At 38.3% G+C, this 22,199-nt stretch overlaps 1 protein-coding gene across 9 annotated transcripts in view; it reads left to right on the top strand.

Annotated features, from left to right (window-relative positions):
- The window catches only part of NRXN3 (neurexin 3), a 1,693,693-nt gene that overhangs the window by 1,637,349 nt on the left and 34,145 nt on the right, over positions 1-22,199 (top strand). For 6 of the 9 annotated variants that reach the window (XM_062181845.1, XM_062181844.1, XM_062181847.1 and 3 more), the window contains one exon: positions 9,295-9,373. In XM_062181845.1, coding sequence (XP_062037829.1) covers positions 9,295-9,373 — 79 coding nt within the window. Of the gene's footprint in view, positions 1-9,294; positions 9,383-22,199 lie in introns of all 9 variants that reach the window. The other 3 variants (XM_062181846.1, XM_062181852.1, XM_062181850.1) reach the window with 1 other exon arrangement.

The following is a 22,199-nucleotide window of genomic DNA, read 5'->3' as shown; positions in this document are numbered from 1 at the left end:
TCTCTCTTGATCCACCCTTCCCTTTTTGAGCAGATGGAAGGAAAATCTTAAAAGTAGAGAGAAAAAGAAAAAAAAATACGCACTACGTGTGTTTATATCATCCTGGAAGACCTCAAGGATAGAGATAAAGGGCCTGTCTTCGGCACAAAAGATGGCTAAGCTTAGCTTGTTTCTTCTATTAATTAAATCAAGAGTTTGCAAAGGAATTCCCTTCAAGGCTCATTCATTAGCAAAAGTCCTAATTCCTGCCATTCTTTATGTTCATTGTGGGAAAGAAGAAAAATATGCAGTCTTTTGAGGATAGTCCAGAACTTTTAGAGAAGTAAGGCTATTTTCTTGGATTCCTGGATAATCTATTATCTTCGGTGACAATGGGTAAACCGTTTTATTACAATGGGTTCCCCAAACTTCTAGCTAATTTTTAGCAACTAATCAGGGTTTCTGATTTGACAGAGACCTGATACTGTGATTGGCATATAATAGTTAATAATTATTGACAAGCATTTATTGGAAAAAAACAAATGAATAAATGCAAGTGTAAATCAAACCCATCAGCCAAAATATTGCTTATTTTGTTTCTAAGTCAGATTTCCTATAGAGATCTGTTTCAAATGACTATGCTTGTTCAGTGTGAATGCAGTACCTGTAGCCAAGGACAGTTGCCTATATTAAGTTTTTATTTTGAGAGAGAGACAGATATCTTTCCCCAAATGCTGCAATAGTCGATTCTAGTCCAGGAGGAAGCCAGGAGTGTATTCTGGGTGTGACACTTGAGTGACAGGTATCCAATTACTCGAGCAATTATCTACTGCTCCTCAAGGTGTGCAGTGTAGTAAATAAAGTAGAATTGGAAGTAGAACTAGGACTTGAACCCGAGAACTCCTATGTGGGATGTGGGCATCCTGAGGAGTTTCTTAACCATAGCATCAAATGCCCACCTCCACAGCAGTTATCTTCAAAGTCTCCTCAGTCCCTGGAAATAGCAAGCGAGATATGCGTGTGGCCACATCTTACTTGGCAAGAGATTGTCTCTAGGAATGAGTAGAAAATTTAAAAAAATGACTTGAACTCTGGAAGCCCATTTTAAAACTCAGAAGGCATTGGTCCAAGATACTTAGTCACAGTGAGTTGCAGGATACAAATGTCCATGTCAGATCACATCATTTCTAGACTAGAACTTTGCGTCTTTATCTCCAGTATTCAGGTTTGCCTGATCATATGTTTCTGAGTTCGACACTCAAGTATGACAAGTTAGTCTTGTTTCACTTGTCAAAACAATGTCAGTGGTGTCTTTTATAAATAACTATACAAGGGATATTTGATCAGAATAAAATGAGGGTAGATATCACATCCATATGATCTTACGGTAATCTAGCATTGTTTCTATCTTGGGTGAGTAATGGGATGGAAGAGAACGGGAAATAATGGCTTCTAACAAGTTTACCCAAGCTCTGGCATTTTTCGATGTGCATATTTTAACAATGATCAAAGAAAACACTCCCTGATGGTATCAGTTTAGTAAAGAAAAGAAATGTAAGATTTTATTCATTCATTTGAAGGTAGAGTTACAGACAGAGAGAAAGGTCTTCCATCCGCTGGTTCACTCCCTAGATGGCCGCAGTGGCCAGAGCTGGGCTGGTCCAGAGCCAGGAGCCTTTTTGGATCTCCCATGTGGGTGCAGCCACTCAACCACTTGGGCCCTCTTCCATTGCTTTCCCAGGCCATTAGCAGAAAGCTGGCTCGGAAGAGGAGCAGCCAGGACACAAACTGGCGCCTGTATGGGATGCCGGCACTGCAGGTGGAGGCTTAGTTTACTGTGCCACAGCATTGGTCCAGAGCAAATCTTTTTAAAAATTTATTATTTATTTGAGGGAGATAAAGAGAAATGCCATGTACTGGTTCACCACCTCCTAAATGCCCTCAACAGCCAGGGCAGGACTTCAATCTGTTTCTCCATGTTGGTGGCAGAGACCCAAGTAATCAGGCCATCACCAGCTGTCCCCCTGGTAGAATTGGAGAGGATCCAGAAGGTAAACCCAGGATCTCAAATATAGGTTGCAGGCATCCCGAGTAGTATCCTAACCAGTAAGTCTTCTGCCCACCCCTAGCAAAGGAAGTCTTAATTGGAAAATTGCAAATGAGGTGATCAAACTTTTCTTACTAAAGGTGACATATGTGCCTAGAGGCAGTGGCTGATGGGTAATGGGCAGGTCTCTTAGTCAGCCTTTATTAAATAGAGAATGAGTGCTCCTAATGAAGCTATATGGGACTCTTCCTCATATGAGATCCTTCGAGCTCCAACTGCATCTCAGAATGGAAGCAGAGAGGGAAAGAGCTAACACATCAAGTGTTTGAGGGAATTGAATTCTTTTTAGCAAGGAGCAGCTGGGAGATATATGGCTGTTTTCTGTGGGACTTCAGAATATTTATGGGCATTTCTATTTTCCTTTTTCACTGGGAGAAAGGAGATCATCATTCTTGAGTGTGTTATTTATAATTTCATAAAGCTGTTCTGTGGCAGGACTTATTTTATCTCACACTTAATCTCGGTCAAATAACTGCGCTTTCAAGGACCTGGGTGGAGAAAAATGATTATTCCTCCCAATGATTAGCCCATTATCAGTATAAGATAAAGGGCTAAGGGTTGAAATTTGCAGTCACAAGGGCAAATGGCAGTGAGGAGGGGACACAGTGAAACAGCCTTGAGCAGTCCTGATCAATTTCAAATAAGAGATAATAATGAAGCACAGTGTAGAATCACCCTTGTGCTGAGATGGGATAGAAGCTTTCAGAGTAAATAATTAGGAGCAGGTGATTATAGAAGCAATCGCTCTTGGCAGGAAAATGAGAAGTCAGGTTTGTGAATCGGAGGGAATTGGAAGGTAAATATACCCATAAATTTACTTGGGTGGACAGAGCACTGGGCTTTCTTCTGTGCCGGTTTTATTCCAAGGTAATTTCAATAAGCATTTGCTGGGGAAAAAAAATAAAAGAATATAAATGCAATAAAAAAAACCTTTCTGGAAAGAAATAGAGAACTCCTGCCTGAGATATTTTATTGAAAGTTATTATAATACCCATCTTTAGTTTTATGAGTCCTAATACAGAACCAAGCAATTTCAACACATGGATTAAAAATATGAAATACATATTTTAAAATAGGGTTGCATGAATTATTATTTTTAATATAGGACTTTGTTAATATATAGGAGCTGAAGAATATTTTCCTCCTCTTGAAAAAGCAAGGTGAAGTGTGTCATCTGCAATGTTTCAGTCATACCTGGGCACCATGTTCAGAAACCACAGGCATTAACTTACAAATGAATGTGATGCTGACACCGATGAGGTGTGGGGAGGGGAGGAAGGAGAGAAGCTGGATAGGGCCAGAGAGTGCACCATGCTCATTAGCTAAGTTTCCAGAACAAATAGTGGTTACATTGTCATTCCTGTGTATCTCTTCACTCCAGTCGTCCTGTACTATTGTAGATGGAAGAGTAACCTGTGTTTTCTCCTACCTTTGACCCTTTGCAAGTGCCCTTTATCACACCTGCAGTTCCCTTCTGCTCTCGCTCACCATGGCTGCCTTGAGGGCTCCTTTTCCTCTTTCCTTTTGCCTGGGAGAGATCTCCATTCTCCTGCTCTTTGCCTTCTCAGCACCTTATGTTTACTCTTGTTCATACCATTCAATTTACTCTGTGGAGTTTACCTGTCTTATCAGAGTCTTGGATTCCTAGAGCAGGAGCACTGTGTCTTGTCTATCACTGTATCCCACATGCTTGTGGGATACATTGATGTTCAATACATACACGGAGGAAGCACAGTACCGATAGTCACATTCTGTGCCCCTGATGCTGGGTCTCGGCATCTCAGGCTCTACCAAAACTACCTCGTTTGGGGGTCAGTGTTGACCTTTTATCCTTCTTGAATAACATAGAGATAATATTGCTATGTGACATATGGGAACCATATAAGCTTAATCATTGGGAACATAAAGTCCCTGTGGGGCAGAAATGGTGAAGATGCCAGCAAGGCACCATGATTTATAGTTGCAGCTCCGTAACTAGACAAGAGTCCTTATGAAGTACTATTACATGAAGCAGGTGGCTAAAGGGCACTTAAAACTGTCATTACAGCTGTTTTGCCCACCCACCCCAGATAGCAAAAGTGTTAGCAGGGGCTGGCGCTGTGGCACAGCAGGTTAAAGCCCTGGCCTGAAGCGCTGGCATCCCATCTGGGCACCAGTTCTAGTCCAGGCTTCTCCTCTTCCAATCCAGCTCTCTGCTGTAGCCTAGGATAGCAGTAGAAGATGACTCAAGTCCTTGGACCCCTGCATGGGAGGCCTGGAGAAGGTTCCTGGCTTTGGATTGTTGCGGCCATCTGGGGAGTGAACCAGCAGGTGGAAGACCTCTCTCTGTAACTCTTTCAAATAAATACAATAAATCTTTAAAAAATAAAAAAAGGGTTAGCAGATCTTAACTGCTTAGCACAACACTTGAAGATAGCAATTGCTTATTGATAAATATTAGGCAGAGTTCGAGATAGTGGAGATAATCGTTTTCTTTATAAGAGTACTAACTGCTCTTATGAGAAATTAGAACTAGGGAAAAGAGTTGCGATCATGGAAACACCCATCCAGCCCAAAGCTGCTGTATTTTACTTAATGATGCGAGTCAGTTAACTCTGTTCTACTCAGAACGTTTCTTTTGTTAGTCTGTGTCTATGGGCAAGTGTGAAACCTTTTCCATCAAGTCATCAATGCAGTGTTCCTTTTCAAAGGTTCAGGGCCAGACCCTACACTTACCTGTAGCTTTTTATCTGAGGAAGCAAACGTACGGGGTTGAGCAGACAGGAACCTGCTAAAAGAAAAATCCTAGATTTCTCAGAGAAACTTTGAATCAAATTACCATTACCTGAGGATATGTTCCCAAGTTGCTCTTATCATCAAAAGCCTTAGTATTTTTTTGGCTCTATTAGAGGTGGGCGTATTTTTTTTTAAAACCATCTACAGTATTCTTAATCCTGAATACTGTTACAGTGAAGGCTTGAGCACTCAATTCTGAAAATACACAGACATCACCAGTGTTGGAAGTCAGATGCTCTAGGAAAAGAAGAAAAATCTCTGGTTACCATTGTAGGCTACAAGGAATTGTAACTGCTTTGGGTGTCTGAATGGTTATTACTCAAAATACTTACTGTGACATTGGAGAAAGATAAAGTAAGCTGTGGATTTGCATAAGACCAACAGATTGCTTGAATTCAGACTCACTGGTTATAAATCATCTTACAATGATATAATTTTAATGGACACATAATCGTACAGTAGTTTGGGGTACAATGTGACATTTTGATACATGCGTATTATATGTAATGATCAAGTCAGAATACAAATGTTTGTCACTGCTTTGTGTTGGGACCATTGAAAAGTCCACATGAGCTAGTTTTAAATAAACAAGGACTTGCTGTCAGAGTCATACTACTGTGCTAGAGGACATTAGAAGTTCCTGTAGAACTGCTCACTGAGAGCTGGTGACCATCCTCCTTCCATTCCTGCTTGCACCCACACTGTTCTCGGGCTCTGGTAACGAGCTTTGAGTTCAATGTTGTAGATTCCACATCCAAGTGAGAACATGTGGTATTTGTATTTCTATCTCTAGATTAACTCACCTAATGTTCCTCTGGCTCATCCTTGTGGCTGAATAATGTTCCATCTCCTACAAATGTACCACATTTTCTTTATCCACTCATCTATCTTGAACATCTAGACTGTTTCATTGCTTGCCTATTGGAGATAGTGTTCTAAGAAATTTGAGTGTTCCTTCAACATACTTGTTTCATTTCCTTATATAGAAACCAATTCTTTTAAGCACTTTGTGTATTTTTTTTGGATCACTCCTCTAGGTAGGTGCGTCAAGAAATGATGCATGTACCACGTACCACAAAATGGCATTAATGAATTATCAGCAAGGAACAATTGTAATGCAGGGTGGATTACAAAAGTATGCATTGGCAAATAGAAAACTTATTTCTATTAGCAGTAGCTGACTACCAGACTTGAAATTACTGTGATAGACTGGCTGATGGGTTGACTTAGTTATTACCAAAGTAATTCACTCTTCTTGCTCCCCTAAGTGGAGGTACAAGATTGAAGCTAGGCTCTGTCTGCAGATAGATCTTGTTATAACCACACTCTTCAAGACTACTTCTGGTTATAATATTTGGTTCTGCTGCATGGGCGAATATTGTATTCATATACATTCATATTAAAGATCTACAAAGCAAGCTCTGGGAAGTGAGACACAAGGAGGGTAAAAAGTGAAGACCAGAAGTCAGTATGTGGAAGAGTATGTGTATAGAGTTTGCTGGTTCCATTTTGGGATGAAACCAGGGTGTGGACCGGATAGAAATTGGTGCTGGGGAGAGTGTCACCCAGTATACAAGGGAGAGAAACTTGTTTATTGTCAGAAGCAGAGCAGAAGATGAGTAACTATCCTTGCAAAGTCAGGGTCTAACGCTTTTCCTGAAAAACACTTAAATCATGTCTGTTGGCCCATAGAAATTAGAAATTAATATGTATCTCTTAGAATTTAAATATGCCACAAATGTAATGTTAGTGTATACTTTGGTTTTTACTGGAGTTATGCATTGTTTTCATACACTTGCTTGCTGTCCTTAAAATCTGTATCACCTGGGCTTCAGTTTTTGACAGAAGCTCACTAGATTTTCATAAACTCACCCGTGTGCATTCAATGCTGTAGACCCAACCGTTAAAATGGCCATTCTGCAAAGTCCTAACAGTCTAATTTGTAGCTGGATATGCTTTTTCATTACTACTTCCTAAGCAGCTTTTATACTCAAACTCACTCGTTTCCTTCTCCCATAAATTTTAATACCTAAGATATACTATGTTAACTGCTGCCTTTTCAAGGATCACAAACTCTTACCACCTCCTTGCCATTTTTTCCTGCTTTGGGGGCTAGTGATCCTAGAGAGCGTAAGGGCCAAAACCATTTTTGATAGTTTTAAACCAATCCAAATGGCATTTGTATCCCCTTCTCACTTCTTTTCTCTAAGCCCCTGGATGTGAACCAGTATATGGGTTCCATTCCAGAAGGAAACACTAAGAGAATATGCTTACCATTTAGGTAAGGCAAATAATGGTATATCTCTGTCCAGCATGGAATGAAATTCAATTATGTGGTTGGAGGCACACCTTGCTGCCACTGTCAGTTAAGTGAAATGAATTAAATCAGGTGGTGTTTCCACTGTTCTTTCCTGTAATCCTGTACTTAGCGTGTCTATCTAAAACATGAAGTTTTCTGGCAGCACTATGCACTGGAATTGTCATGGATATTCATTTGCTGGGGTAAAGGATTGCAGGCCCAGTGGATTACACAAGGTCAACACACTTCCTCACAGTTCTTCAAGCTACAAATCTGTAATCAATCCAAGTGGCAGCATCGTTGATGTCGCCTTAGGAAACTCTCCTTGGCTTACAGACGGCTATCTTCTCCCCCTGTTTTCACAGGCCCTTCTAGCTGTGTACTTCTGTGTCCATCAGTCACATTGGATTAGGCCCATCCTAATGACATAATTTAATTACCCTCATTACTTCCTTAAGGTCCTGTCTCTCAAATTCAGACATACTAGGGTTTAAGATTGAGCATAGGATTAAGATTAATGGTACAAATTTGGAGGAGATGCTATCATCTAAGATGAAATAAAGAAACTAGTATAAACATAAACACAGACTAAAACTGATCTGTCCAAAGCCCTACTCTATCCCTTACTAGCTGTATGTCCTCCAGCAATTAACTTAACCTAATGTAAGTTCTCATTAACTGTGTAATAGTTATCCTATCCCAAAAGGTGCAGTGAGGACCATGTTTAATTAATAAAGTATGATATATCCATACACAACAGCTGTTTATAGTAATTGCTCAATAGCTGGGAGTAGTTTATTTTTTTCTTTTTTCTCTTGAATATGGACCCTGACCTCAGTGCATTGAGAACAGTAAGATTATAAAGTCTGTTAGTATTGTTAATATAAAGGAGGGGGAAAAATGAGCATTGATTGGGCAACTGTAATCTATTACATATTCTTTTGCACATAGAAGATCCCCAGTCTTTCTGATGTGAGATCTGTAGATTACTGTATAGTTGCCAGTTGTTCTAGTTACTAAACACTCTCCATTCTACAGTATTTATCATGCATACAGGGTTCGCCATGTACAGAAAGCAGACATCACACCTTTGTAGCCAGAGCCCTGCTCACTGAATCCCCTCAATTTCCTCTAACAGAGCTTCTGCAGCACTCATATTCTCATTTTTATAACTGTCTCAAGTTGAACTATTGATGCAGTCCAAATTTGTCCTGCTCTCTTCAGAAACAGCTTCACCAATGACCAAGGCTATCGTGAAGTATCACTCTGATGATCTGCATTACTAATTCAGTTAACTGAATTAGGAATTGCTACTAGTGAGAAAAGCCATTATGCTCTCCCTCACAGAATATATTCTGTAGTATTTAGTTGTTATGCTAGCCTACAGCTTCTTAGCTACCAAATCATATGCTTAAGGCTGAACACAGTAAACCAGGGAACCATCTCAAGATCACAGTCTTGTTCTGTGTTGTCTGGCTTTCTATCATCCCTTTCCTGTTACTATCTGTATAGTTAGTACCTAGCACAGAGCCCAGCATAGAGATTGTTGAATGAATCAACAGGATGAATGAGGCATATCTTGATTTTCCAATATCATTTTAAGTGTCTTAAGGGCAGTGGGAAAATGATGTCCTTATTTGTTAGTGTCCCACCGAGAAGGAGTCATATATTGGTAAGAGAGAAATTTGTCTCCAATCTCATTTCTGTTCCTTCCAGGCTCTGTCACCTTGGACAGCGCCTATCAGCTCTCTGAGCTTCAGTTTCTGTGTTTGGAAAACAAGATCTGAGATCGGATTGCCTGACCTCTCAAAGTGTCCTCCTGTCCTTCCAAGTCTCAAAACTGAAATTAAAGTCAGGATAGAATCGGACCTCGCAGTGTGTCTTACAAGGATGAAATAGCCTTGAGTCTTCTAGGTCACTTGGGTGACTCATCTTGGGTCACTAAGTTTCTCAGAAGACCCACACAGGTGTAGTCACAGCTACCCAGAAGTTAAGAACTCTTCATCCTGCAGCATGTACTCTTTAGACAAGAGAAAATAGTAATAATAATGGGAGGTAGGACACAGTGATAAGTCTTTGATGGCTTTGTTCTTTTTCTCTCCCCACCCCATTATTTTTTCTTTGACGTGAGCAGCCAACATCAGATGACCTTGTTTCATCTGCTGAATGTTCAAGTGATGACGAAGACTTCGTTGAATGTGAACCGAGTACAGGTAGGTCAGGTCAGTCTTGTTTTGCTTGCTTTTTTTCATTTGCAAAAAACAATACATACATATCTGTGATTGTACATGTGTTTTCTATATATAATGGTGCATTGTATATATGTTTCATATATCTATATATGTATAAGCATACATATATAAATATTAATATATAAACAAAGCATCACATCCCATGGAAGGAGCAATTAAGACCTCAGGAACATTTAAATTAGTCTTTTGATAGCTGAAAGAAAAATCCATGGTATTCAACCTAAGTGTAGACACTCAGATACTCTTTACCAAAATAGCCCATGTGTGGCAGCTGGTTACAGCTATGAAAATGACAAGGGGCGGGCCTTGAAAAAGTCTGTATTACAATGGTGTCAAAAAAGCACGAACACAAAGTGGAGCCATAAGTGTGGGTAATGGTCACTGAAACCGCAAGAGGTGTTCTGAATCTAAGCTGCAAAATACAAAACATTTTCCATGGGATTTCCACAGCAGTGAACATGGTACTATATTTATACTAATTTTGTTGAATGTGTACAGCAATAAACACAAAATTAGTACTGAACTATACCTTGTCCACTGCTGAGATGCTGCAAAATGTATCTAATGCGCTGAAGTGGAAAGGCCTTGGAGAGTTAACAGCTTCAGTGTGTTCCCCATTTGGACTCAGATACATTTTGATGTCTTGTGGTCTTTTTTTATAGTGAGCTATATATGATGTCCAGCAGGCAACTGCAGGCCCTAATTATGTCCTATCAACTTTCCCAAGCCATCTGTTTTGAGACTTACTATAAGTTAAACATGTATATGTCTATAATAGAGAACAGATATCATGGAATTTCTGTGTATGTTTAATACAATCACAAGCTATAGTTGGCTTAGGATCTTATTTCTATAAAAGGCTAAAGAGCATTTTCTTGGTTGTTTGGGTTGTTTTAGTTTTTTGCTTTTCTTTAAGAGAAAGTGAATCATTAAATTTTTTCTTTGGCTAAATCTCAAATTTAAGCTTGATGAAAAAGTTAGATAGCAAAAATAAGAGCCTTCTATTTCTTACCCCAAAATGATTGACGAGATTTCAGCTTTTGTTGAATTCCTGACTGCTTGGTTTCTTGTGAGTGGCTTTGGATCCAGGAAGTTCTGCGAGTTCCTGTCCCCTACTATTACCCAGGGATGTACCCACAGCACACTGACTCTTGCCACTGTGGAGTGTGACAGGTCCCTTAGAGAGCTCAGCTGTGTGGAAGGAAAGTAAATGTGACTTGGTTAGATTTTTTTCCAGAGAGTAATCCCTTTGTGTTAAGTGAGGTGTTCATTCTAGAAATCAGACACATCTACCCAACATCTTCAGCACCAAGTTCTCATTCAAAAATTAATTCACCATTACATTCAGTAACTGTTTCCAAGAACTGAAACAGGATTCCATATATCTTAAGATCTGAGTCCTCTGTATATTCTAATAGTTTTCACAATTAGCTGTTTGGAAATAGAAGAGTTTGGCTATGTGAATTACTTTTCCACTATAATTAAGTTCAATGAATGCTGCTGAGGGCCAACTGTATATACAAGGAATATGTCAGATACTAAGGATTCTGATATTTGTGAGTACTTCAAAAAATCTATGAAAAAATGAAATTAAGAGATGATAGGTATTTTCCAGGTGCTTTTTGAAGGCCTCTTATTTGCATCCGTGTTAACCCAATTCTTAGATGTTTCAATCACAAAAATTGAAGCTTCTATGTTATTACCACTACCTACCCCTAACTACTGCATCACTCCCCTACTCCATGCACACTCAGTCTTCTGCATAGCAACCTCCACAATATGCAGAAAGTTTTCTCATATCTCAGGGTCAAAATTGCTGCAGCTTTCCAAAGATTTGTGCATTTATGCCATTTGATATTGATCTTGGGGAAGCCCAAATTTAAATGGCCCCACCAGTGTTTTGTCTGACTCAAAAACAGAGAACAGAAAGTCAATTAACATGGGGCAGGTACACAATCTGTTATACTGTGAGGGAGAACTCGGGATGGGAGATGTATATCATGAATGAGACCCCCATACTGAAAGCTAATGTAGTTCTCAGGGACTGATATCCATCCCTTCCCCATGAGTGGCTTGCATTTACTGGAAGATACCACCAAGTACTGAAAAGTTTGTAGAAAAGTAGAACTAAACAATAAATTGGAGGCAAACGATTCTGAAAATCATGTGGCTCCTTTTCTTAAAACATTTTCAGTAAGTTTTGGAAGACCTCTTCATCTGTCAGAGGCATATTTAAAACTAGAAGGAGATACACGCTCCTGATGCAAAGAGAAAAGAGGTTTCCACCAGAGAACTGATGACACTGACCTGCTCGGTGCTATCAGGCCCTCTTATTCATCACACTGGAACCATCTTTGTAGCCTTCACATTTACAGAAATAATGCAGAGTAAATACAGGCACTTTTCAGTTTGTACCACCCAAACAGAAGGCTGTCCACTGACCATGCAGCCATGGTTTATGCTAACATTGAAAACTTATGTCAAAGTCTTATAAATCTCTGTGTAAACACTGAGATGCCAGGTTTGATCATGAACACATTAATTCACTGAGTCAGTTTCTGAAGTTGTACTTTTTTCCAGGCCAGATGGATGATGGAAATACATTAAATTTGGGTGATGGGTGAGGCCTCCTATTATATTTATCTTCTCTGACTTGGTTCATTTTTCATCTGTTTCAATCATCAGTCATATCATGTCTACAGGTTATTTCCTAATTAACTTAGATCCATTTGAAGCCCTCACTTTTCATGAATTTGAACAGAATAATGTGTTATACTTTAGCAACTTTAGTTTTCATGTGGGCATCAAATGATAAATAAAACAATTTTGTGTATCTCAGAGCTACTGGTTTTGAGTCAGACATGAGAAATAATTTTTCACACCCAGAATCCACTTAGGGGTTACCATGGCTTGCTGTAGTTTGAACAGATGATTCTGCATTCACATTTATACCACAAGGCACTCATTAATTGATGCCTGGTGGATATACAAAAAAAAAAAAAAGTTCACATACACACTTTGCTAGTTTGCTTGCTAGTAGTCTGGAAACCTTGCCAATCAAATGTCATCACTTTGTACTTCTTCTAGAAAATACGTAAATGATTTTAAAATCATTTAAAAATATTCCATCATTGTGAAATGGGGAACAGTTTCTTACCTACTTTCTATAGTGACTAAAATAAAAGTTCTTGAATTCAACTGTAATTCATATAAATAAAAAATATTTCTCTAACCAAATCTACATCTTTTGAACCAAAAGAATTCTTTTTTCCATATCCCTTCTAGTCCTGGGAAGTAGATGTTTAAAGAATCACAGATACAATCATATTTTCTGAATATTTGCTGTAGGAACCCAGACTTGAAGCTTAAATAATGAAATCATAGTCAAGCCATCTGCATAAAACAAAAATATCCACAAGAATATTTTAATAACTTTCTAGAGATCTTGAGGATTTCAATGTCTCATTTATGAAAGTTAATTGGTTCCCACTAAAGAAATCAGTATCTGTTTCATATTTCATTGTGTAGAGTTTCTAACTCCCAGCTACATTTCTACTTATATTAAATCATGCAGCAAAGTCACATTTCATTTTCCTTTTTACCTCTTTGGATCCAACAATGACAACAACACACACACACACACACACAAAGAAAACCTGGAAGAGTGCTCAAATAACCACTAAGAAATGGGATTCCCTCCAGAGATTATAAAGCCCAATGGAATAGAAATAACCTGAAAAAAAAATATCTTAAGTTAACATTGACTAGAAGAGCTGTAGTTTTACGATTCTAAAAGTTTTGGGGACACAGAGCAGACAAAGACTGAGAAGAAAAGCTTTTACACCTGAGAAATGGGCATGGTAATACTTAACTGTATTGATTCATTCAGCCATTATCCAGGGATACCTTTTTCTGGTTGTCAGTTAGGGTGTTTTTTATTTTATTTTTTGCCATCATTTTTGATAAATGTCCCCTGATCAAATCTCAAGAGACAACGTTTCCAGAGGGCAGACAGTGAAGAGAATTTAAGATGAAATACATCCATCTATCGATAGAGCTGTGCTTTCCTAATGGTTGGATTGAAAGGGATGTTTAAACTAATGGCAGTAACACGAGATCACAATTACCATGCCCAGAGCGGATCTCAGATGTATTTTTATTTCTCTCATTTACAGACCTCATATTTGCATTTGGTGCTACTGCTGCTTTGTTCATCTGTTTTAGTCCCATTATAATAACCAAAATTTTCAATTTAGTGTAAGACCAAGAACCTGTCTGTATTTATGCTTTCCAGGTAGAAGTGGGCTTTTAATCTTTATTGATTTGAGATGACTCAGTAAAGCACTTGGAGTAGGAAACTCTGGCACTGAGTTGTTAAAAGCTCACCAAATCATTTGAGTTCTTACTTGTCAAGACGTGGTGTAAAATGAAGCTGCGATGTTTAAGACAATCATAATTTCCTCATGCAGGATCCAGAGAAGCAAAATCCTCTCTACCAAAATCTGTGGATGACAACAAAAAAAGCCAATGTAGATGTGTCCATTATTTATTTTAAATATGCTTTTAGTCTTGTTTGTGGAAATATAATTTGTCCTTAGTGTCTCCAGGACATCTGGAGAAGTTGTAACTGTAACCTATATGTTGTTATTACAAAGAAAGGGATTTTAATTTAAGTTTGGAAAGATTTTTCTATATGGACACTTACTATGGGTAAATAAACTCATGTTTGAAGTTTATAAGTCAACGGACTCTTCAGCAAAGTATGCCATAGTAAATGCTTAAGGTAAATGCCATTATCGATGTCTATATCACAGTGTACAGAGTCACAGCTCAGAGTTGTTTTAAGCTGTGTGCTTAAAACATTTTGAATCAAGTGCTAACGAAAGTAACCTGAAATAAATTTAATAGCTTTGACAGTGAAAGGCAGAGAGATGCAAAATTAGTTAATTAGTCATTACTGGCTTCAAACATTAGTCATCGTGACATCTGAGTTATAGTAACATGTCCATCATACCACAAAAGCTAACAGTAATTCATACATATTTAGGTCTAGGCTAAATCTTTTAAATGTTTGAATTGCAATCATTGATCTATAAATTAAAAGAGTATGTTCACGGGAGGCTAATGTTCCCAAGCTAACCCAAATGAGTGAGCCAACTGAATCCCTTTTTTATAACCCAACTGAGTCCCAAGCTAATTTTGGAGGTACTGGAGGAACTAAATGCCTCTGAAAGCAAATGACAATTAGGGATTTAAACATTAGAGTAAGAATAGAAATCTAAGTATAGGGAACATTAGCTATTGCATTTAGCTTAGCAAAAATATGCATAACATATGTGGCCCAAGGATTGTTTGAATTTTATAGCAAAATCACACCTTAAAATGGTAAAAATTCTATTCAATTGCATTACCCAAGATTCTTTGATATGTTCATGGAAGGAAGACAGGGAAATCCATTAAATCAATGGACTAGTACATATACTTCCATTCTTAAGTTCAATACATTAGTGATGTCTTTGACATATCTAAGTGACTGACAAGTATAAGCACGGGAATCAGTACTGGGAAACAAAAATAGCTAAGACTAGACTTCAGGAGTTCACAGTCTATTAGGAAAGGCAGATAAAAAAATAAAGGAAAAGAAAGGGAAGGAACAATGTGGACATGGAAGAGAAATGCACTCAAGAGTTCTGTAATTCAGTGAGCAGCTCACTCCTTCCAGGGATAGGCAGGAAAAATCTCAAGACGATGCCCACCAGTGATGGATTTAGTTAACTCCAAAGAGCATTCTTCTCTGTTTTGGGGGACACAAAAATTATTATGGAAAATTGCTATGATTCAGCAATGAATGCCTCCTTGGACTTCTGAATACTGTACTCCAGTGTAGTCTGGGAACAGGCCATTTTTCAGTAATAGGATAAGGATGGACATAGTGAAGGGATACTTGAAGCCAAACTCAGAAGAACTTCCTGATTTCAAATGCCACTCAAGCAGCAGATAGAGTGAACCTAATGAAATCATTAAGCAAGTCCCCAAAAATAAAGAGGGATCAGGTTTTAAAAGAAGATGTTATGGGTTTTCTTGTATTCTTTCTCTTCTGCATTTTTTTCTCCCATGAGGCCCAAGTATATGTACTGTGTGTATACATATATATTCACTATGTGTATACCACATATATACCGCCAGTCACTCCATATATATGTAGACATAGTAAAAATGAGAGTAATGAGTGGAAGCAGAGATTAACAGCCCCTGTCATCAGTCCTGTGTTTACACAGAAATTCACACCATCACTTTTAACAGCATCAGCCAACAGACATGCATGATACTGTTTAAGCCTTGCAAACAAAGCATGTTACATTTTATTTTAGGTTTTGCTTTCTTTGTCATAATTACAATGGTGACTCCATAATTCAGCTATCCTTGGGAAGGGTGGAAAGAGAACATTATATAGATATATCTATATGTATATGCACATTCTTGTGTATATATAATAATAGATATATACCTTGTATATATTTGAAGAACATTGTTGTTTCACCTCATCTTGTGCCGCATGAATTTTTGGTGGTTCAATTTATTTTATTTTTATTCATATGTGGTATTTGGTCATTTGGCTATTTTAACTCATTGCTATTACTTTTATGAGTAATTATAATCATTACTTTTAAAATACTGAGTGATATAAGCAAACCAATCAAGGCAACAAAATCTTTTCTTGCCATCCTAATCTTGAATTCCTTTCCCTTCAGCATATCCCTCCAGTATTTATCTCAAAGCCAATCAAAGCCCAGCAAAATCCAAGAAAGTTGTGTATAAAAGAATGAAATACTGTGTTTTCCTCCTCCACCTATCCATATTCTTTCTTCGAATTTCCTTCCTTTCCCTCTTTATTTTTCCTCTTTAACTGCACCAGTCCCTTGCCTTTATCCTTTATGACCTTATAATTGAAAAGATCTTAAGTGAGCCAGAAAAAAAATAAGAGCATGCAGACACAGAGAAACATACCCCTCTTCATAAATTTCAGATGGCATAAAAAGAATTTTATTGCAGAAACAGAATTTCTGTTGTATCTTTTATTTCTGGACAAGCCCAGGATCATTGTGTGGCATGCAGTGACAGTTTTGTAGCTGCTCAGCTAACCATGGCCTCCATCACCAGTGCATGGGCTGTAATGACACCATCTGTGTTTCATTCCAAGTGACACATCCAGGCTCACCCAGCAATTCCAGCATATGAGTTGTGGGGATAACTTTCTTTTGGAGTTTGAACTTCATGGGCTCATGGCAGCCCCAAGGGCTGTTCTCACAGCATCTGTGTTTGGTTTTGTTCTCGTACTTTCTTGCCTTGTCACAGCAGCCAAGCATGGTGTCTTGTCTCGCACATCTGTCTTGCCATGTTGTCTCTGAGTCCATTCTTGTGGTGTCGTTCTGTGATTCTGTTCTCTGTTTGTAATATGTGGTTTAAAATCCTCCTCCTTGATTTCTCACACCCCTATTGTCTCTACTTTAAAGCTTACCTCTAGGGAACTTCACAAAGAAGCAAAACAAATTTACAGTGAAATTGTAAAAGCTGCTAACAATGGCTTGTATCTGGAAGTTATAAATTGGACTTATAACTTGACTGAGGTGGCAAAACTTGCAATGGGAAACTACTACTAATACCCAACAGCAATTGATCAGAAGCAATAAGAAACCCTTGTTGATTTCTTTGGTGTAATTAAATGTATTAACTTTTACAGGCCTTCATGTCTGCACATTTCTAAAGAGTTTTCCCATAGATTATCAATCTTCCAGTGTTTTCCTCAAGGACAGATTGACAAATTTTACTTTCAGGAAATGTCAGTGAGGGAGTATCATTTCTTTTGTATGGAAATGTGTGGAAATCCTCAGGTTTTGTTACAAATTTCACTTAGGTTATATATTTTTAGCATGAACTATAAATGTGTTCAGCAAGGCATCTGAAGGAAAAAATAAGCTTCTAACTTACTGAATACTCCTCATGCATATTTGAGGTTAGGTTGTCTTTTGATCTTTTAGAGTCAAATATATATTTTATTTTGTTTCTAATTCATGGAAGCATTAGAGAGCCAACACTTCATCTGGAACCTTAAGTCTGTTTTCTCATTCCAAAGAGTGTGAGATACACAATAACTTTATTTTTGAGAATAAATGACGAAGTTAATTATCCAGATGCCGAATTATTCCTATGATTATGCAGGCAATTTTGAGCATTACTTGGAAGAATTTGGTTTGTTGGATACTAATGGCATAAAAATGATACTCTGAGTTCAGCTCCACAGTCACAGGTTTGAACAAGGAGATAAAAAATGGGTGATAGATAAAAGGTTTTTTAAGAGAAGGACTGATTATTATCAAGGGTTCATGGCAGCCTCAAGGACTGTTCTCACATTGTCTTATTTCCTGTGCTTAATCCAGAGGAGAGAAAGTGCTTTAAATACACACCGTTTGCTAGTCACACATTTTAGTTATTCCCTGGTAGTTCTTTGAATGGTCTCTGTAGGGCCAGGGACTTTGTTATGAAAGGAGGAGGAAGAAAGCAGGAGGGATGAGAAGGAAAGGCTAAGGTATTGATGATGAGTGGAGGGCACTGCTGCTTGTTGATAATGTTTGAACCTTCAAACACACAGCCCTCAAGTGTAGTGTGGATTACCATGTTCAGTGTACAGGAGTTCCACCATAGCTGATACCCAACCATCCACATGACAGCAGGAAACTCAGAACAGGGAAAGGACGCTCTCTAGCACATGATTTTTTGTTCACTTATCTCATCATGCAGTCACTGTAATAATTCCAAGAGCCTAGAAAAGAGTAAAACAATAGGGAGTGAAAAGTTTTCAATTTTTATATTTGTTTTTGTATATTGTTGTTTTAGATTTTTAATGTTTGTTAATGCCTAAGTCTTAACAACCACCTTGTGAAAATTCTAAAAATTTAACAGTCACGTGTCACACACTGACTCCAGTGCACCATAGGCCCACTGTTTGAGTTGAACTCTAAATGATGTTTCCTTAAATCTCCTATTAAGTAATTTTGAAACTATTGCGGTTGTCTTACAACGGGGCAAACTGGGATTCTGTAAAATTTGTTTTTCCAAGTCACATTCCCGTGCACGAGCAGATGCTAGATTGACACTGCCATCTCTTTGAAAAGCAACACAGTGTGCTCAGGGACTCGGGCTTGAACACTCAGAAAGGCACTGAATCTTGGGTTATCTTGTGTTGAATTGTAGAGCTGCATATCCTTAGTGTTTCTTGGTTGTCCTAAGGAATCCCTCTCTTTAGAGGTAGAGATCAAACGGAATTTAAATGTATTGTTATTGTGTCAAGCGCAAGATGAAGACCCTGGAAGAAACCTAGAAGTGCTGATATTCTTTTTGTGAATCCCAAAATGTTGTGGCTATACCTCTACAAGAATGTGTGCTCTAACTAACTTGCTTTCCTTACTATTGAGTCACCAAAAACTTGCCCTTCCTTCCTAACACTGAGGCCCTTTGCTTTCACATTTTCTCAGAGTAAACTAGTATATTAACATTTGAAACAGCATGAAAATCACTGTGTTGCAGACAATGCATCTTTAAAAAATCATTGTATTGCTACATGCTTATCTAATGCTTTGTGAAAACTTTCGAGAGAGCTTGATATTGAAAAGGAAAGTACTAGGGATATTCACCCTTCTAATTTGACAGGCAGATTCTCTGATTAGCTTTCTCATAGTACCAGATTTTTCCTTAATATGGTGTGAGATGTAGCTGTCCCTGTGGTCAGCTTTCAAGGGAAGTATACATGATAGCGAATAAAGTTCCTTGAACTGGCTTCTAGGGTTCACCTGCAGGGTTGTTACTGCTACATCTTTGTTCATTCATTTAGTGAGTGCCCATTGTATAGTTATAAGTACTTTATTTTTTTTTAACCTCCTGGGTCCTCATAGAAATCCTGTGAGGTTTTATTAGCACATCTGTTTTAAAAGTAAGTAAAATGAGGCACATAGGAACTAAACCATTTGTCAAGGTCACAAACCATTGAATCAGAAGAATCATAATTTGAGTCCAAGCCCACTGTCACCCGAGCCGCCTCACCAGTCACTATGCTATATTATTGTCTCAACAAGAGGAGTCCTCACGAACAGTTAATGGAAATGCATATTATGAATAAAAACACTGAATTAGAACAAATTTTTCCCTCACCATAAACTTCATTCCATTTTGCCAGAATCTTTTTGAAGATCTGGTCTACTTTGTTTTTACCTACATATGCGAGATAGCTTCTCACCTCTTCAATAACAATGGAAAGAAGTTTTTGTATTGAGTACATTAAATGGCAGGAAGTGCTTAAGTATGTACTATAATGGTTTTGGGAACCTTGATTGATAAGTATTATGAAATTGTTCAGGTGTGATTTATCTGAAGAGCAGTGGGTAAAATGAGTTACCCAGGTTACCAGCCAGGTATAAACAGTTCCAATATTAGAAAGAGCAACTTATGTGAGGTTAGTCTATATTAATGTCACCTATGCAATGATATGTGCACTGTAGATTTTTAGCTACTTACCAGTCATGTTCAAAACATAATCTGGCAATAGCCACCTCTAAATGATGTTAAGAATAGAGATATTTACTGAATGAATGAGAAAGATTTTTTTTTAAATTCTAGAAATAATTGTTTCTTGGAGCGCAATGGTTTAGATGTTACAACTAATTAAAAAAAAAAAAAAGAGTGACCATGTACTTGAGAGGACATACTCATAGTCTCATCTTTGACCCTCTGTGACATCTGCACTCCTGGCATCTCTTAAAATCATACCCATTTATTTATCTTTCCTTTTCTTTTTCACTTTCCTGCATTCTATACCTAAAACTGCCATAAATACTTTGGGAGGAACTTTGAGTATTATTATGCATAAAAATGCTCTTCAAAGGAGTAATAATAGACTAAAAAGAAATAATCCTTTTAAAACTGTATTTGCTTTTATTAGACTCATTTTAAGCCATGTATAGCCTGCTCAAGCACCTGGTCATCTCATTACCGATTCAGTCCTCACCCTTCCTGAAACCAGATCCTCAACTGGAAAATCTGTACAGTTGAAAATGCCCAAGCATCTCTATGCTAGAGTTGTGATACCCCCAACTAGCTTCAAAGCACAAGGACACCTTGAGAACAGGCAATATTTTATTGCCAAGTATTCCTTTTTCAAGAGCAAAAAGTTGGTTATTTTGTTCTGTAAAAGCCAGAGAACAAATATTACAGACTTTGAAGGTCTTTCAGGTCTGCTAATAACACAAAGGCAGACCGGATGTCTTTCTATGCATGTTTATTTCCAGAAGCAGGCATGATCCACAGACCACCATTGTTCACTCCAATCTCAGAGACATCTGATGGCTTAGGAGACTGTAGTTTTCTTTGTTTTAAATAGATGAGACCTTCTTCTCTATGGTCAATCTCTGAAAGCATTCATTGAGTTTTTCAAGGAGCATGTAAGGCCACATAGGATATGAATAAAAATGCATCCTTAAGGAATTTCCTGTCATTGTTTTATATATGCCGTTATCTCAAGCATAGAAAATGAATACTGCACTATTTGTAAGAGTTTGACGTTTGCCTTTCCTTCTGCAAATCTCTCTTGATCTCCCTGCTGCTGCTGGGGCATGGGCTGCTTTCTCTCCCTTTAGACCTCTTTGGCAATAGCTTCCTTGAACTGCAGCCCACATGCTGTGTCACATCCCAGTAGTTCTTCCCCAAACCTTGGCTGTGGGTTATTGAGCTGACAAATGCCTCAGTGATGGAGATAGGATATTTGCAACCTGCTGAGAACCTTTTCTTGCCCTGTACTCTTTGATTTGTAGCTTTATAAGTTTGGTGGGCGAAAGTGAGAAACAGTCTTGGTGACAGACAGTGAATGGGGAGGACAAACTAGAGGGGGCAAGACAGATAGGACTCCTGCATTTCCAACAAAAGCATTTATTTCTATCTTAGCACCGTGAATGTCAGAGGTAGCGAATTATACGGTGTGGTGCCTGAAGGAGCGTCCTATGGCCTGAGGTGAATAACGTGTGCTGCCACCTGGCAGCAGATTAGACAGGAGCAGGCTATCAAAGTCAGGTTCAAAGCCATATTTAGTATTGCTGTGAAAATGGCATTTCTAATTTAGGGATTTTGTTTCATAAATTGATGCTCAGTCTCTTTAGCCCCTTCACATTAAAAATCTATGGATAAGAAATAGAAACAACACATACACGAACACTGGGTAAACTCTGAAGCCAAGTCCTAATGTATCCCAACACCAGAAGAAGCCAGAGATTAAGTTCTGAGAACCACGATGCTTTGTAGTAACATTAGGGGCTTTCTTTATTAGCAAGGCCTCCTGCTGTGGTATTGTGCCTGGAGTTGTAAGGTTTTGAACTACAAAGAAAACAAGAAACAAAATGAAGAGATGATACAAGGAGTCAAGGAAGATAGACCCTGTGGGAGAGGCTTTAGGGGCAGGAAATATAAGGGTTGGCTTTTTAAACAGCCTCATCTGGTATTCGTGTTTCAATATGCCTATGAGATCAAAGAGACTGAAGAAGAGAAGAGGAAAGCTAGGGTAAATTAAGCACTACTGGTGATCAGAGGACAGATCATCCTAACAGAATCAAACTGCTTTTTCTCCCATTCTGATCGCTGCAACCTAGCATTTTAAGGTCTGAATGCCTGACCTAGTTGTTTGTGTATCTCTCTCTATCTCACCACTACCAGCTTTCCTAGTATAGCATCAGAGCAAACTCCCTCC

Source organism: Lepus europaeus, chromosome 22 (assembly GCF_033115175.1).
Source record: "Lepus europaeus isolate LE1 chromosome 22, mLepTim1.pri, whole genome shotgun sequence".
NCBI lineage: Eukaryota > Metazoa > Chordata > Mammalia > Lagomorpha > Leporidae > Lepus > Lepus europaeus.
This window is presented reverse-complemented; position numbering and strand designations above follow the sequence as displayed.